General features: G+C 39.1%; 1 protein-coding gene across 3 annotated transcripts; it reads left to right on the forward strand.

Moving 5' to 3' along the window:
* The first annotated feature begins 2,760 nt into the window (after positions 1 to 2,760).
* On the forward strand, positions 2,761 to 16,382 carry LOC121319321 (sodium/hydrogen exchanger 8-like). Of its 3 annotated transcripts, none has more exons than XM_041256632.1 (11): positions 2,761 to 3,657; positions 7,577 to 7,660; positions 8,392 to 8,478; positions 8,818 to 8,852; positions 9,160 to 9,285; positions 10,482 to 10,620; positions 11,988 to 12,068; positions 14,135 to 14,181; positions 14,432 to 14,621; positions 14,849 to 14,953; positions 15,577 to 16,382. In XM_041256632.1, exons 5-10 carry the CDS (start codon positions 9,269 to 9,271, stop codon positions 14,909 to 14,911), a joined length of 537 nt encoding a protein of 178 aa, XP_041112566.1. In that variant the 5' UTR covers positions 2,761 to 3,657; positions 7,577 to 7,660; positions 8,392 to 8,478; positions 8,818 to 8,852; positions 9,160 to 9,268; the 3' UTR covers positions 14,912 to 14,953; positions 15,577 to 16,382. The 3 variants fall into 3 exon arrangements, with proteins under 3 accessions (XP_041112566.1, XP_041112567.1, XP_041112568.1); XM_041256633.1 differs by lacking the exon at positions 2,761 to 3,657 and adding an exon at positions 5,760 to 6,773; XM_041256634.1 differs by lacking the exons at positions 2,761 to 3,657; positions 7,577 to 7,660; positions 8,392 to 8,478; ... (1 more) ...; positions 9,160 to 9,285; positions 10,482 to 10,620 and having other exon boundaries at positions 11,114 to 12,068; positions 14,070 to 14,181.
* Positions 16,383 to 16,632: the final 250 nt, after the last annotated feature.

The following is a 16,632-nucleotide window of genomic DNA, read 5'->3' on the forward strand; positions in this document are numbered from 1 at the left end:
TGAGAATCTGTGGCAGTATACCAAGTATTGACTCAGAGGGGTGAATACTTCCTATAGGCATATATATATATATATATATATATATATATATATATATATATATATATATATATATATATATATATATATATATATATATATAATATATATATAGACAAGCACATTAAAGCATGTTAAACTCGACAGTAAAATGTAAGTCTTTACTGCTTTATTCCATTCCACAGCCATCTTATTTTCCAATTGGTTAGTGTGGGTTTTGTTAATATAAGAAATACTGCAAAGAGAGAAATGGAGACCTTGCAATATGTTAAAGAAAACATCTACACAAAATTCAGATATTTGCAATGTATTTAGAAATGCTGTTTTTTGTACATAGTTTTTAATCTTCTTGAATTAACCCATATTTATTTGACCTGAAACAACGATACAAACTGCTCGTGAAAAATGACATTGCTCTTCAGTGTGGTTAGCTGGTGTTCCAAATAATGTATTTCGAATGACTGTGTCATTCGCCACACCTATAAACACAGCCCATTTGCATTTCCCACATGCTATTATTTTATTTTTTTTATAGGGTGAATGAAACGCAGGATGTGGGCAATGAGGCATTACACACCACCACTGTTGCCAAGGCAACAACCTGGGCACCCCCAATCCCAGCAAAGCCCATTCTGCAGGGGTGGAATCCCTGGAGCAGAAGCAATCCAGAGGCATGACCATCTTCTTCAGCCTGCTGGTGATCCGTGAGCTGGGGAGGAAGACCTTCCTGTGCAAAATATATTAATATGCTGGAGCCCTTCTGATTGATGCCTCAGTACAAGTGCATGTTATCTCAAGCCTTGCACTGTACACTAGGTGGCAAGATTTAGTTTTAAGGTGGTGGAGCGAATGAGCTTCATCTAGCTGCTTTAAACATTTGGCTGCCTGTTCAAAGTTCTCTGTGAAGCACTTGTCTTGTATTTTAGGTTTTACTGACTGAGGAGGTGACTGGAATTTCAAACTAAAACACAAATAACTTATGTCTGCAAGTGTATTTAGGACAGCATCGTGCTCTATAAACACTTGTGGTTAAGATTCGTTGGCTGAGCCCCAGCACTGCATGTGGGTTTGTAGGTGCTAACTGCTGCACTTGTCTGTGTTCACTGAGACGTGGTCTGCTGGAAGTGAGCCATTTACACATTAATTAAGTGCCTTCTGTGATAATAATCAGGTACCTGTTGCCAGGGCTATTACAGGTTATTAGCTAATGTCAGCACTGCCTGGAACATCTCTGTTTTGTAAAATAAGTTCAAATCTATACATAGACCATGCTGAATTAAACATCTGGTACAATATGAAATGGCTGTAGAGGCACCAAGACTAATGAACCACCTTTCCTTTCTAGCTAGTAGGTAAGTTTGTTTTTCTTTATACCTTGAAATAACAGGTATGCTTTCATTGATCATTTCAATGTAAAGATTTCCAGGCTTCGTTTTCACATTGGTGTAGACAATTAACCCCACCATGTCACTAAATTTCATTTCATTTGGACCCCACCTGAGCTTATGGGGGGGGGGGGGTGATTTTATTATTAGTGGTATTATTATTAGTATTACTGCTGACCTAAATAAGGCTGTTAATGGCTTAGCTCCCCCATACTTTTTTTACATAAACGTGTTGGTAAGGTCATGTGACTTTTATATTTCTGGATGCAGCACATTTTCACTCATTATTATTATAATTTGTACATATAGGTAGCAATATCCTTGAATAACAAATTCCACCTATTTTTCATAGCTCATTTTCCAGAAATGATTTTTTGTATATATTTACATTTGTCTTATGGGTTTTTCCAGCTGAACAGGTTGGCAACTGCAATAAATCAAATGTATTCAGAACTTGTCAGCTACGATGAACACTTTGAACAGGAGCTGGCATCACCACAAAGGCCATATTTCAAATTGAAAAGAATTCCAGTCTAACCTATTTATAAAGAGCATTAAACAGACCGTGGGGTGTATTCCTAACTCTTATGTATTTCCCCTAATGGAGTTTGAATTTGGCAGCAGGAGATATTATTTGAGAATGTGTTCAGAAATTCCTTACAGTTGGCATTTAACTTAGATTCAGCTTGGAATTGGTTGCAAAGATGCCCTCAATTTTACTTCTGGCGGCTCAATTGAAAATAAGTCTTTATTGATCTTTAACAAACTGTGCTGGAAGTTAAGAATTATGATGTGATGCAATTGGGTGATAATAATGATTGGGTAATAATTGTTCTTTAGACGGAGAGGCATTTTAATGTGTTTTATTTACCTAGGGGACTCCCTACCTTTCCAGCAGAATTATTATTTTAATTTTTTTAAAAATTTTTATAAATCCTATACAGTCTGATAACTGCTGCTTGTCTTGTTTTATATATGGTCAAGAAACCTGAGAAATGAAGGTTTCAGAAAGAAGACATCCACTTAGTAAAAATAACAGTTTTTTTGTTGTGAAAGATATGCCTGGTGGCACATGAACAATTGGCAAACAGCTATGCCCGACATGAACATGATACTCGACAGATACATAATACATTCACATTAGAATTGGCCATGGCCCTATCCATTGGAGCTCGATAGCCGCCCCTATGCTGGCTGAGCTGAGAGGAATGCAATACAGTGATTAAGAATGGCTCGGCCAGTGGGCAGAACAAGTGGCACATGGGCCACCTTCCCCCTAGACAAGGCACACTGCAGAGTGGAGGCAGGGAGGAGGAGGATCAAACAAAGAAACGACAGGGGTTTGTGGGCAGAGAGACCTATTTAACTGGTCAAACTGGTAGTGTCCTTTCGGAAAGACAACAAGTTTCCAATTTTCAGAAACATTTCACTTTTAAACACTTGTCCTGTTGCATTTGAAATTCCCCAAAAACACAACTTAATAAAATAGGTAGCACAACATTTCCAGAACAGAAATGACCAACTTCATTGTGAACCTCAGCCAGCATGTTAAAACAAATGCATAACTTTTTTTTGTAATATATTAATTTATAGACCATTCACTAAATGATTTGCAAGAACAGAAACTGCGTGTGAGACAGAGTGATTGAGTGTGCACCTTAATAATCCAGAACATAAGCTCGATACCCTCCTACGGACTTTAATTAAGAAAACCAAACCTCATACCCATATACCAAGTCTAAGTAACTAGGCACTTGCACAGTAGTAGTGCAGTGGATTGTAAAGTACTGTTTTGGTCATCTGGTCTTGGATACAGAGTCTACTAGTAATAATAGTTATGGTTGCATTATTAATTGACGTACCCATAGTAATAGTAGAATTTATTGACATAAACAAATTATTTAATTACTTCTGTGTCTGTGTTTACTTTTCACACAGGTATTTGCATCTTATTGGTTCATCTGCTTATTAAGTATAAACTGAATTTCCTGCCTGAAAGTGTGGCAGTGGTCTCTCTTGGTAAGTGTATTTCTTAAGCAGAAGTTTCAGTTCTCATTCAGGGTCTGAAGACACGGGAGAGGGAGGGTCCTGTCTTCTGTAACCCCTAGGGGCAAAGAAATTAAGACCGCTCCACACATCAGCGCTCCCCTCTACCTACGAAGTATCCTCTTTCCTCACCTGTTTCTCCTGTGTAATTGTATTGGATCCTCCTGAACACAGATATTGTTGCAAGGTAAATAAATGTACAATAGGTTCACAGGCTACTCCCTCTTGTTAAACCTGCATGCTTCTTTTTCTGTTTATTTTAATATCAGTATGTAGCAATGTGATCTGAGGTGTACAGATGGAAAAGCAAAACATTAACAGAAGAGCCATCAGTAAATGGAGACTTATAAATAGTATTTAAAGGAGTGTAAAAGCTGTGCAGAATTATGTCTGGTGACAGAATAACACATGATTAGATGTAGATCCCACTTGAATATATATTATATAATATATTATATATATATATATATATATATATATATATATGTATATAGTCATGCATCTTGCATCTTGTTAACACATTAATGGGCTGTGGATGCCCTTATAAAAGATTGCAAAAGTAAAAGCCTAGGAAAGTGTAACAAAGCATAGGTAAGCATTGTATCTCACAGGGAGGTGTGGTAAAGCATATTGAAATACATGAGAAACCATAATGAACTGCAACATGACACATTTCCAGTGGAAAACATTTACAAAGCTGGTAACTCAAGATTTCCGGAATTTGGTGCTGTTGAGATCGCATGAACACACTCTAAAGCAGGGCTTCCCAACCCTGGTCCTGGGGACCCCATGTGTCTTCTGGTTTTCATTCCAACTGAGCTCTCAATTACTTAACCAAACCCTTAATTAAACTCATAATTTTCTTAATTAAACCTTTTTAATTGTTCTCAGCTCCTAAAAAGTTCCAGAGTTCAAGTTACTTCTAAAATGGTATCGCTAACCTGAAATCTGCAACTGTTTAAGAGCCGAAAACAAGTAAAAATATCTAATTAAGTACATTATTAGTTCAGTTAAGGGTCTAGTTAAGAAATTGAGAGCTCAGTTGGAATTAAAACCAGAAGACACAGGGGGTGCCCAGGACCAGGGTTGGGAAGCCCCGCCCTAAAGACTTCTATACAAGAGAGTAAAACGAGCGAGCCATACTCCAGTGCACCTAGTCAGGGATCCCTGGGTACCAGCCACTCCCTTCCCCACCCCTTCTCCTTCACTCAGCTGTCACTCTTTCTACTTAATTACAGTAATTATTTCCCAATGCTGCTGACGTCTGAATCCTTTCTTTTCCTCTGGGGAATCAGCCACAATAAGTACGTTTGAAAACCTGGAATTATAGTTCCTCGTGTCACAGCAGGCAGCTGTTTGAAATGAGTAGTTAACAGAAGTCTCCAGCACTGGTGCTGGGTCAGTTTCATGTGATTATAGAACAAGAAGTGCATGTTCATTATTATATATTAATGACAAATAACCTGTTGAATTATGGAAGCTGAAACTAATAAACGAATTCCATAAATCTTATCTGTAGTGCACTTCTGTTTGCTATCTACACTACAAATGGGCATATTTGAAAGAAACACATATTAATGTAGAAAGATTTTAGTTTTAAAAAGTAACTGGCATGATATCTAGGTTAAGGAAAGATCTGAGTTTGCTTTCCTTAATTTCAGGTTGTCTGTTACTGTATCCCTTCCTAGGTGATATCAGCTAGTTTAAGACTGGAAGTAAGGCTTGCAACACTAACCTAGTGTAGTATCGGGTTTCATTTGAAAATATATGTTTGCAACATTATATTTGAGACGTACAACAGGGGTTAATTTGTGCCGGATCGACCAGATCCCAGATCCGGTACCTTTTTGTCTGAAAACATAGCATGTACAATAAACAAGTGCTTTCATGTTACATGACTTGAATGACAAAAGTGTACTGAATCAGTATATTTTATTATACGACATGAGCTCTATGAATAAGAAAATGACTAGTTTTATTGCACTCCAATCAGCAAAACTCCAAAAATCTATCGCTTTTAACAACAATGGCGCTGTTTCATTCCTGTTTCGTGAGATCAGTAGCCTCGCCACTGGTGACATTCAAACCTGAAGATCATGTTAAAACATGACTAGGCAAAGGATGGCATGCAGCCACCAACAATAAGGCACGAAACCCTGATTCACAAGCACATGAGAACTTGATGCTACTTAAGCTACTGTAAATCAAGGTCAGTGCATTAGGCCTAGAAACACAAATGATATCGCTCTTCGAAAATAATAAGACCTGGTACACTGACCTACTATATATCTACATATATCTATGTCTAAAAAAAACAAAAAAAACAAAACAAATTGAAATACAGAATTAAAGTGTAAGTGATGGCAAGGTTATAGGCACCCTGTATACGTTCTCTGTTAAATCAATGTCCCTCTCTCGGTTTTGTTCCTCAGTAAGTTCAAAGTGGTTGTAACTAACAAGATAACTCGATAAATCTTTACTGTTGTGGCCATTTGAATTATAGGTATCCAGCATTCATAAAAATAATAGAGTTTCAAGAGCTGGCAAACTGGAAGGTAGGATTGAAAGTTTTGAAACCTAAGCTTCTAAGTGCAGATAGTTGGTCAACAATAGAATCTAACTTCTGATTGTGGCTGCCTACTACTCATCTGTCAATCTCACACATTTCCTAGCCTTGGTCAAAGGAAATGCCTCAGAAACTATTGCACACACATCATGTCATTATAGCAGAAACAGAATGAAAAAAAACACTCAGTTAACAGTCTTGAGGGTGGGAGTTACTTTTATTGTCCTCCTGAAAGGTTTTTTAAAAAGTCCTATACTTTTGGAAAGAAGTACAGTGCTAAACAGTAAGCAAAACAACTCGGACATACATCTGTGTCATTAAATCAGCCTTCTGAGTTGCATTGTACAGTTTTGTGACAATTGTATCAGTCATGTTTTCCGTTCACCAAAGATGGTGCAGATTATTTTGGTGTAACGACCCCTTGATAAAAAAGTCTCAGTGTTTCTAAAAGAACAATTGCAATATTATACCATGCAAAAGTATAATAGTCTGAAACAGACAGTGGTGGAAGAATCACTAAATAAATAAAAGAATCAGCAATTAAGTTTAAAAAATGAAGACATTTTTAATGCTGACATCTGCATTGCAATAACCAGAGTGATTGGTGGAAGGATTATTTTTCTTTCTTAACCTAAAACAGGTTTACTGATAACTGTGTCACAGGAAGGCAGCTGCTTGTAGTGGTAGGAGCACTAAACATATGTGCAAACGATGAGCGACAGGAATCCACATGGGCAGTGAGTCATTTGCATGGATTCATGTTGGCATGACTTATATTCTGGTTTTTATTTTTAGCTTAGGCTAAGTATTTTAAAAAAGTAGTACCAGATACAGGTTTTCTTTTTTTTGAAGTCAGTATTTCTTCTTGAATGTTATCTGTTTAATGCAAACGCTGTTTGGGGAAGTGAGCCAGGGTGGTCAATGCATTGAATGTATGTCTCTGTGCCAGTTGAGTGGTTTTATGTCATCGCCTTGGTGATGTTGATGGGAGCTGTCAGTGAAATCTGCACTCTCTAGGACCTGTCTGGTAATGCTTTCTGCAGAGAGCACTGCCAAATGAGATGAGTAAGGGAGAACGGCGAGGGCTGACTGGTTACTGATGCAGTAATGTGCTTGAGTAGCTCTTTGATCAGCATTTCAGAGACTAGCAAATAGAACCAGCTCAGATTGAAGTAAATGTATGACTATTCAAAATAAGATGTAAATAAACTGATGTATAAAAACCCTAATGCAGTAGGAAATGCCTAATGAATTATCCAGTACAACAAAGGAGACGTATCAGAGAAACACTCTTGGCCCCTCTTTTAAAGTAGCTGTGGTCCACAGGAGCTTTTGTAGAAGCTCTGAAATTTTGTGTTATACTTAGACAAAAACAGATGTTAATTTAGTGGCAAGTGCATTGTTGATATAGGCACTTGTGTTCATTCCAGATCACGTTTATTGTGTTTATTTCACTATGTCACTTTTTACTTTCAAGATTTTTGCCAACTAAACATAGTACCGTGAAAGTAAATAAACGTTGTCCTCTGTCCTCCTGTAGGAGGAAGAGATGTTTCGACCAAACATGTTCTTTCTTCTGTTGCTGCCTCCAATAATATTTGAATCGGGGTATTCACTTCACAAGGTAAGGAGCGTTCTTACCATACTTATTATTGTTATTGTTATGTGGTGTTTGGAAAGTAATGAAAGTAACACTACTGAATTGACATGCCCATCACTGTGGCCCCAGATCCATGGGGTTGACATGCCCATCACTATGACCCCAGATCCATGGGGCTGACATGCCCGTCACTGTGACCCCAGATCCATGGGGCTGACATGCCCGTCACTGTGACCCCAGATCCATGGGACTGACATGCCCATCACTGTGACCCCAGATCCATGGGGCTGTAACTGGATTGTATTTGTTTTCAGGGTAACTTCTTCCAGAACGTTGGCTCCATCACCCTCTTCGCTGTGTTTGGTACATTCTGTGGCAGAGCAAAGCTCTGCCCTTTAAATTGGCAGGGATGGGGTTAACTTCCCCTACCTGCCTGGGTTTATTATGTTCAGGTGGCTGGGGTTGATTAGTTGATTAGGTTGATTAACGATCAATCAGCGCCCAGCCACCTGATATAAAAGGAGGCCTCTGCTTCTCATTTGGAGAGAGGGAGCTGAGGAAGCAGGTTGGGTTTTTTTTTTTTGGTTGCTTGGAAAGTTTGAATCCAGTGAAGGCATTGCCCAGCCTGGAAATTGTTATTTTTGTAAGTTTTGCTTTTTGTCTTTCTTTGTGTTGAAATTGCTTTGTTTTGGCCCTTGTGCCCTTTCATTTTTGTGTTTATTTATAATAAAATAGTTATTTTTTTTGAACTGCAGTCTGTCTCTGGGCCTCTTTCCACTCGCCAGCCTGCCACAATTCATTTCAGCTTTCATTGTGGGAGGAGGCATTTACTTCCTGGGCAGGTGAGGTTGTTACACTTCCCCTGTGAGGGGAGCAGATATGTAAATGTGGTTCTGCCAGTGTTTTGGGAAAGAGGGGAGAATGGATTTCATTCAAATGTTGGTGAATAATGTAAATGATTTACAGTGAATAATGTGCCTCTGTCATCGGGTCTCTTATTCAGTCAGTTGCAGTAAGATGTAGGACCTCTTAAAACTGTAGCTGTTATAGTCAAAATAGCACATTATTATCATCTATTCAGGAAATGCCCTGCTTTAAAATGTGTACTTTTTTAGACAAATATTTCTGTGTAGTTATATAAAATAAATCTGTACCTTTAAGTCGTCGTTTTTTTTTTTTAGGCAGATGTTATTTACAAGTTGACAATGACAGAGAGGTAAGAACATGTAATCTCTAAAATACCTCTAGATCTGAAAGGAGACCTTGGCTTCTTTGCACAGCGTACATGCTACCCTTTAACCATGTGCAAAGCAGATTAAGTTACGAGTGTGACCTTTAAAGAGACCTGCAGTTCTTTTTTTCTTTCCTTTAATTACAGAACTTTGATACTCTCATCAATAACCATTGTGCTGAAATAATTAAGACAACCTTAATTGTTGGAGGTGTACCTGCATTTTTGTTTTCTGCTCTGTGGCTGTTTACAATTTGATAAAGCTTCTCTCTTTCTCTCTCATTCCTCCCAGCTTTGCGGTTGGAGTTCTGATCTCTGCGGTGGACCCACCATCGCTATCTTTAATGCCCTGAATGTCAACCCAGTCTTCAACATGCTGGTGTTCAGAGAGAGCATCCTGAATGACATGGCTCACCAAGTAAGAACTGCTGTCTCAACCTCCCCCATCACCACCTGTTTTTACACACAAGGCCATTCACTGCGGTCCACGTCTTCTCCCTTAAAAAAACTACTACAAGCAGTCATTCGCTAAGCAGAACCAGAAGGATCTGCCTTACAACTTTTGTTCTTTAAACTGGTCAAAATGTGTGCTGTGGTACGATCCCATTCTGTTATAGTGCTGATGGAATATGTGTTTAAAGACAGTGCTGAAAACAGCATGTTCAAAATGTAGGTCTATATGAAAAGGCTTATTTATTTTTTTGGGATGTACAGACAAGATTTTACTTTTCTTCCTACACAGCTGAAAAAAGGCTAACCCCCCACCACCCCCCCCCCAAAAGTCCTGAAATAAATTATTTTTTAAACTGGTTGCAGAGCCATTCCTGGACATTAAGTACAAAATCTTAAAACAAAACAGCATTGCAATGGCACATGACATCAATCCCTTTTCTTTTAGGAATCGCAATGCAAAGCTTGCAACAGGAATCTATACTGTTTCCCAGAAAGCAAGGGCAGCATTGAGCCAAGTTTTTGTTACAGCAAAACTGCTTCAGGCGTCTTCGAATCGTGATGTTTTTTGAGAGAATCCCACGTTAAGCACATCTCTGCTTGTGTCCTGCTTTTGAAAGAGCAAAACGCTTGTATAGAAAATGTACTGTGCTTTGAGCTTCTTTGGTGTTTTGTGGTAATTGAAATAACCCATGTTTTCCTTCTACTTTTAAGTTATATCTATTTTAATATTGCATGATTCCTAAACTCGGGTGTGTGATAAGTACAGTACAAGACACTGAGGAGGATTTCTAGTTGAAGAGTTTGGTCTGTTTATAGGTATGTAGATATTTAATAAGAAAACTTTGTTAAACCTGGAGTGAAATGTCAGCATTAATTTGTGCTGCGCAAACAGATTATTTGATTTTTCTGATTGAGCTATGCACAGAATCAGGTACTGACAATCAGGTGAGGGTCATTGGTGTTTGGGTTAGTTTACTATTCAAAGGGAAAGCAGTGAAAAACACCCATCAACACCAATGTGGAGAAATTGAACCAAATGATTGGTTTGTGTAGCACCAGTGTTAATGCCAGTCGTTGGTGTCACATCATGCTTTGATCTACCTCCTTTTTTTAACCCCTCTCCCTCTGTCTCCCATCATCCCTCCACATCCTCCTCTCCAGCACGGCAGAGGGTCTGACTCGCTTGGAGAATTCGAACTTTAGTGGCTGGCAGACATTCCTGCAGGCCCACGGCTACTTCCTCAAGATGTTCTTCAGCTCGGCTGCTCTAGGCACCCTCACCGGCCTCATTTCAGCTCTCGTATCCTTTGTTTAAGGGAACAAATCGCCCATGTGTCGTGGTCCAGACATCTCTGAAAGCATAAGTGTGTGCATTTGTAGCACAGTTTCACTGATGCAGGGTGGCATTAGTTAAAAAAAACAACTCCAAACCACATGGAGGAGAGAGCTTCTCTAACTATTTTGCAAAGTACAAAATTGTATATAAATGTATTTAATGAATAACAAATCAACTGCACAGTGGTAATGGTGACAGTAAAAATGATTGTAATTGAGGCATGTATTTTAAAAGCTCTGGGACATTTCCAGTAGTGATATGCATGTGGAGACACAGAAATAGCCAGCTTGTAAACTCCCTAACCATGCTCCCCCAGGTTCTGAAACACTTTGACCTGAGGAAGACGCCCTCTCTTCAGTTTGGTTTGATGACTCTTTGCCTACTTGCCCTATGGGTTAGGGTTAGGGAATAAACTCTTAAACTTAAAAAAAAAAAAAAAAAAACTTTTTAAAAAAAAGCTATGCATTATAAAATAGATACAGATTAGATACTAAACATGGTACAATTATGCACAGTGACTGAAGGGGATATAAAACAAGACTGCAACGATATAATAAACTGCAAAAGAAGGCGGTTCAGATCACTGTAGCTACTTCCTTTTCCTTCATTCCTGACCACAGAGTGCGACGCTAATAGTCTGTTTTTAGTGCTTTATTTAAAAAGGTCTTTTTTCTGAAGCTGAGAATTGTCAGCCACTCAGTCATCAGACTCAGAAAGACCTGATCTATGCCCCAAATACACCTGTTTTTAAATGTACTGCCTTACTTGAAATTAGCTCTGCCTAAAATGTTCTATACAAAAAAGTAATAAATGATTACATTCCCAGCTGTTAAAGTCACTTTACACTGCTGCTGTGAAACAACCATTCACCACAGAGCATTCCCCACAAAGGGAGTTTGCAGGTGGCGGCTCCTGATGGGTATCTTTAGCCTCCACTAGCTGGTAATGTATACTCCCAAATGAAAGACAAATGTTAAAAAAAAAAAAAACCTTTGCTTTAAAATAAATCACTGTTAGCTTTAGGACGTCTGAGCTAGGATAATGACGGCTGTGACTGGCTCAGAAGGTTTGTAATTTGTAATTTAAAATCTGCGTATAACTACTTCATCTCCTCTTTTGCAGTAGTGTTTCAAGGAAGATCATTCTAAATACCTTTCTTAATAATACTGTACTTTAAATATACATTTTGTATTTCAAACTTCTGGATGTCTGTTTTGATATTCTTTACCTGCCTCACATGGATGTTTGTTCATAAATGACAGTAGTGGGTGTAATTTGATGTGTATTATTTATATCGTTTTTATTAATGACTGACTTTAACCTTTCTACAGAGACCTGCGTCTTCGCCTTTCTGGGTTTGTCCATATTCAGCTTCCCTCGCAAGTTCGAGATCTCTTGTGATCTGGTGCATAGTAAGTGTTCCTGAGTTTAAAAAACAGAGCTGCAATTGCAGTCATGGTATCCTAGGTAACAGAAAATGCATACAGTTATATGGCAAAGCAGTCACACTTGATAATATCATTTTCAACCAAACTGGTCCAAAACATAAAGAATAGGGATTTTGAACTAAAACTTTTATATACAGTGGATCTCAAAAGTATTCACCCCCCCTTGGACTTTTCCACATTTTATTGTGTTACAACATGGAATCAAAATGGATTTAATTAGGAGATTTTGCCACTGATTAACACAAAGTCCATAATGTCAAAGTGAAAAATAAAATCTACAAATTGTTCTAAATTAATTACAAATATAAAACAGAAAATAATTGATTGCATAAGTATTCACCCCCTTTGCTATGACACACCTAAATAAGTTCTGGTGCAACCAATTGTTTTTACAAGTCACATAATTTTGAATGGAGTTCAATGGAGTCCACCTGTGTGCAATTAAGGTGTTTCACATGATATCAGGTTAAATACACCTGTCTATGGGAGGTCCCACAGTTGGTTATTACATTTCCTACCAAAAACTACGTCATGAAGTTGAAGGAACATTCAAAGCAAATCCGGGATAAGATTCTTCAAAAGTACCAATCGGGTAGGATATAAGAACATTTCCAAGGCATTGAATATCCCCCGGAGCACAGTAAAGTCCATTATTAAGAAATGGAGAGAATATGGCACAATTGTGTATCTGTCTAGAACATGCCGTCCTCAAAAACTGAGTATCCGGGCGAGAAGGGCACTAGTCAGGGAGGCCACCAAGAGGCCTTTGGCAACTCTAAAGGAGTTATAATCTGGGAGACACTGTGCATACGGCAACAATAGCCCAGGTGCTTCACATAACTGGCCTTTATGGGAGAGTGGTAAAAATAAAGTCATTGTTGAAAAAAACTCACATCAGATCTCAGCTAGAGTTTGCCAGAGCATGTGGGGGACTTTGAGACCAAGTGGAAGAAGATTCTATGGTCTGATGAGACCAAAATAGAGCTTTTTGGCTTTTTTTAAGCCTAACCCCACACATCAACCTGAGAATACCATCCATACCGTGAAGCATGGTGGTGGCAGCATCATGCTATGGTGATGCTTCTCTGCATCGGGGCCTGGAAAGCTTGTGAAGATAGAGGGCAAAATGGATGCAGCAAAGTACAGAGAAATCCTGGAGGAAAACCTGCTGAAGTCTGCAAGAGACCTGGGACTTGGGAGAAGATTCATCTTCCAGCAGGACAGTGACCCCAACATATAGCCAAAGCCAAACTGGAGTGGCTTAAAAACAAAAAGGTCAATATCCTGGAGTAGCCCAGTCAAAGCCCGGACCTCAATCCAATTGAGAATATGTGCAAAGAGTTGAAAATTACTGTTCACCAAAGGTCCCCATCCAACTTGACAGAGCTTGAGCAATTTTGCAAATGGGCAAAAATTGCAGTGTCTAGATGTGCAAAGCTGGTAGAGACTTATCCAAATAGACTCATGGCTGTAATTGCTGCCAAAGGTGCCTCTACCAAATATTGACCCAAGGGGGTGAATACTTATGCAATCAATTATTTTCGATTTAGAACAGTTTGTAGATTTTATTTTTCACTTTGACATTATGGACTTTTTTTTGATGATCAGTGGCAAAAACTCCTAATTAAATCCATTTTGATTCCATGTTGTAGCATAATAAAACATGGAAAAGTCCAAGGGGGGTGAATACTTTTGAGATCCACTGTATGTGTTCAGGGTGTTGACACACTTGCAGCAGTAGCAACAATAAATATAAAAGATCTCCATATTAGAGATAGCTATGCTTGATAAAGTATTCAAATACAGCCTGAAATAACAAATTCACCCAATCTGAAAGCAAGATGCCAACCCCACATGTATGTGCACATACTGTAAGCTGGGATATTTTGTCTGCACAACTTAATAAGGGAGACAGAACAATCCAGGCTAGGATACTGTGCAGTATTAACAACCCTCTTTCTGCAGTTGCTGGTGTTACTGGGGTGTGCAGTGAATCTCTTCCCCCTTTCTTTCCTCATCAACATCTTCAGGGATCACAAGATCACACCCAACATGATGTTCATCATGTGGTTCAGTGGTAAGGGTTTGGCACGGTTTAGAGTGTGGTACATACAGTATGTCTTTTGATTCTAAATCTAGCATTATACATATCAATGGAAAGAGTGGACATGTAGGATAAAAAGACAAACACGCTAAAAATGGTTGAAGTCTTTAAATATTGCATAGTCTTAATATAACTGAATTATACCCGTTCTTCAGGTTTTAATCCCATTCACTGGTTGCATTCCCCCCCCCCCCCCCCCCCCCCCCCCCCCCCCCCCCCTCAGGATTGTGTCGTGCAATCCCCTATGTCCTGAGCCACCATTTGAGTCTGGAGCCACTATTGTCATCATGCTATTGACCATCCTGCTGCTAGTGGGCAGCACCATGTACCTCATCCGCCTGATTGACATCGACGACTGCAAGAGCTCCCACAAATACAAGAAGGACATCAACCTGAGCAAGATGGAGAAAGTGGTAAGCAGCCACTGATGAAAAACCTCAGCAGCTTCACTAGGCTCTGAAATAACCGCTTAAGAATTCAAGGACCGGAGATGCACACTTACAGTGGTTCAATAATGCTGTACTTTCATTTGGTCGGAACATTTGCATTTTCCAGGGGTTCTGAATGTTCAGGTGAGGGTGATTTGTGGTGCCCTGCGTTGGTAGTCAGTGAGTAACAGGGTCTTGTGTCTGGTTGCCAGGGCAACACAATCGAGTCGGAGCACTTGTCAGAACTGACGGAGGAGGAGTACGATGCTCCATGATGCGCAGCACGATCTGAAGGGCTTCATGTGGCTCGACGGCAGGTACCTGAACCCCTTCTTCACTCGCCCAACCAGCTGTCTGTCGCTCTTACATACGTGCATCTGACACGCCGGGGGGCTGTTTCATTGAGTGTGTGCAGGATAGATAAGGGACCCCAGACAGCCACTATAGCTAAGCTCTTTTCTGCTTTTACACAGACTAAAAGCAATGTTTGGTTATGGGGTGGTCATGTTACTGATATCGTTTCGTACAGTTTACACACTGGTTTTTGGCATATTTGCTGTATACAATGGTTTTTGTTGTAGTCTGGTTAGGCAAAAATGGGTTTAAATACAAGTCACTTTTTATTGACATTGCCTGTTTGACTTCAAGGTTGGTGCAGGGAGTTGAAAAGACATTCCTTTTGTGTTCTTAAGTAATTGGCACTAAACATGTATCAATCAATCACGTACACCACAGCAATGTGACACGCTTCATACTATGAACACATTTTGTTAGATTTTTTTTTTTTTATTGCTTCCCCACACAACGATGACTCTGTAACAACACCAAGGCCTTTATCTTAGTTGACCTGTTCTAGTTCTATACCACTCATTTGATATTTGAATCCTACATTAAGAAAACATCTGAAGCTGACTGTTGTAACAGCTCTGTCTGTCCCTAGGACCTACTCCACATGCGTATCCAGATGAAGACTCTGACTAACAAGTGGTACGAGGAGGTGATGCAAGGGCCCTCCGGCTCAGAGGACGAGGATGAGGAGACTGAACTGCTGTGAGCTGGACACTATGCTGCCTGGGACATGCAGGCAGAAAACAACTGTGAAACACATTGCTCAAATACAGGCCGTGTCAAAGCAATAGGGGTGAAGCAGTTCAAGTGGGCTGTAAAAGTTTCAACAAGATTGTGTTCACTTTTGATAGGCCTGGTAAAATAATTCCCTTTTTTCTCAGTTAGATGATACTTGATCTCCTGCCAGTCCTTAATTGACTGCTGGAGTGTGGGGGTGTAATTGCAAGAAGGCAAGATGGATTAGTAGGAATCTCTTATCTTTTGGAGACTGTGCCAATAAGAACAGCTGTTAAGACTTGCCATTTTTAGTGTATTAGTTCAATCATTTCATGTCAGTGCTTTGGGATATTGGGCCAAATACAAATTGTGCTTGTTGTGTGGTTCTAGAGTATTCCCTTTTCACATGGAATGCGGATTGTTTCTCTAAGTGTGAATTTCAGTTGAGACGGTAAACGAGAGTGTATGTAAAAGCCATGTGTGGCATTGTTTTTTCCGATGCCAGAGAGCTGGTTCAAGCCCAGTGGCTTTGATTTCGTGACATGTTCATGTGTGTGGTCAGTCGATTGCTTGAGTTGTACTGTCTGCTTAGTCAGGTTTGAGGGCATTACCACTAAATAGTCACATGTACTGTACAGACTCGAGGAAATACATGGAAGGATGAAATAAATATAATATATGCAGCACTACCCACTGTCTTCCTGACTTTAATGCTTCAGAAATATTACACCACCACTCTGGACATATATATATATATATATATATATATATATATATATATATATATATATATATATATATATATATATATATATATATATATATATATATATATATATATATATATATATATATATATATATATATATATATATATACAATACCAGATCTTGGTATGTAGACCTCATGGAGACTGATACAAAAACCTTTC

The sequence above is a fragment of the Polyodon spathula genome, chromosome 8 (genome assembly GCF_017654505.1).
Source record: "Polyodon spathula isolate WHYD16114869_AA chromosome 8, ASM1765450v1, whole genome shotgun sequence".
NCBI classification, from domain to species: domain Eukaryota; kingdom Metazoa; phylum Chordata; class Actinopteri; order Acipenseriformes; family Polyodontidae; genus Polyodon; species Polyodon spathula.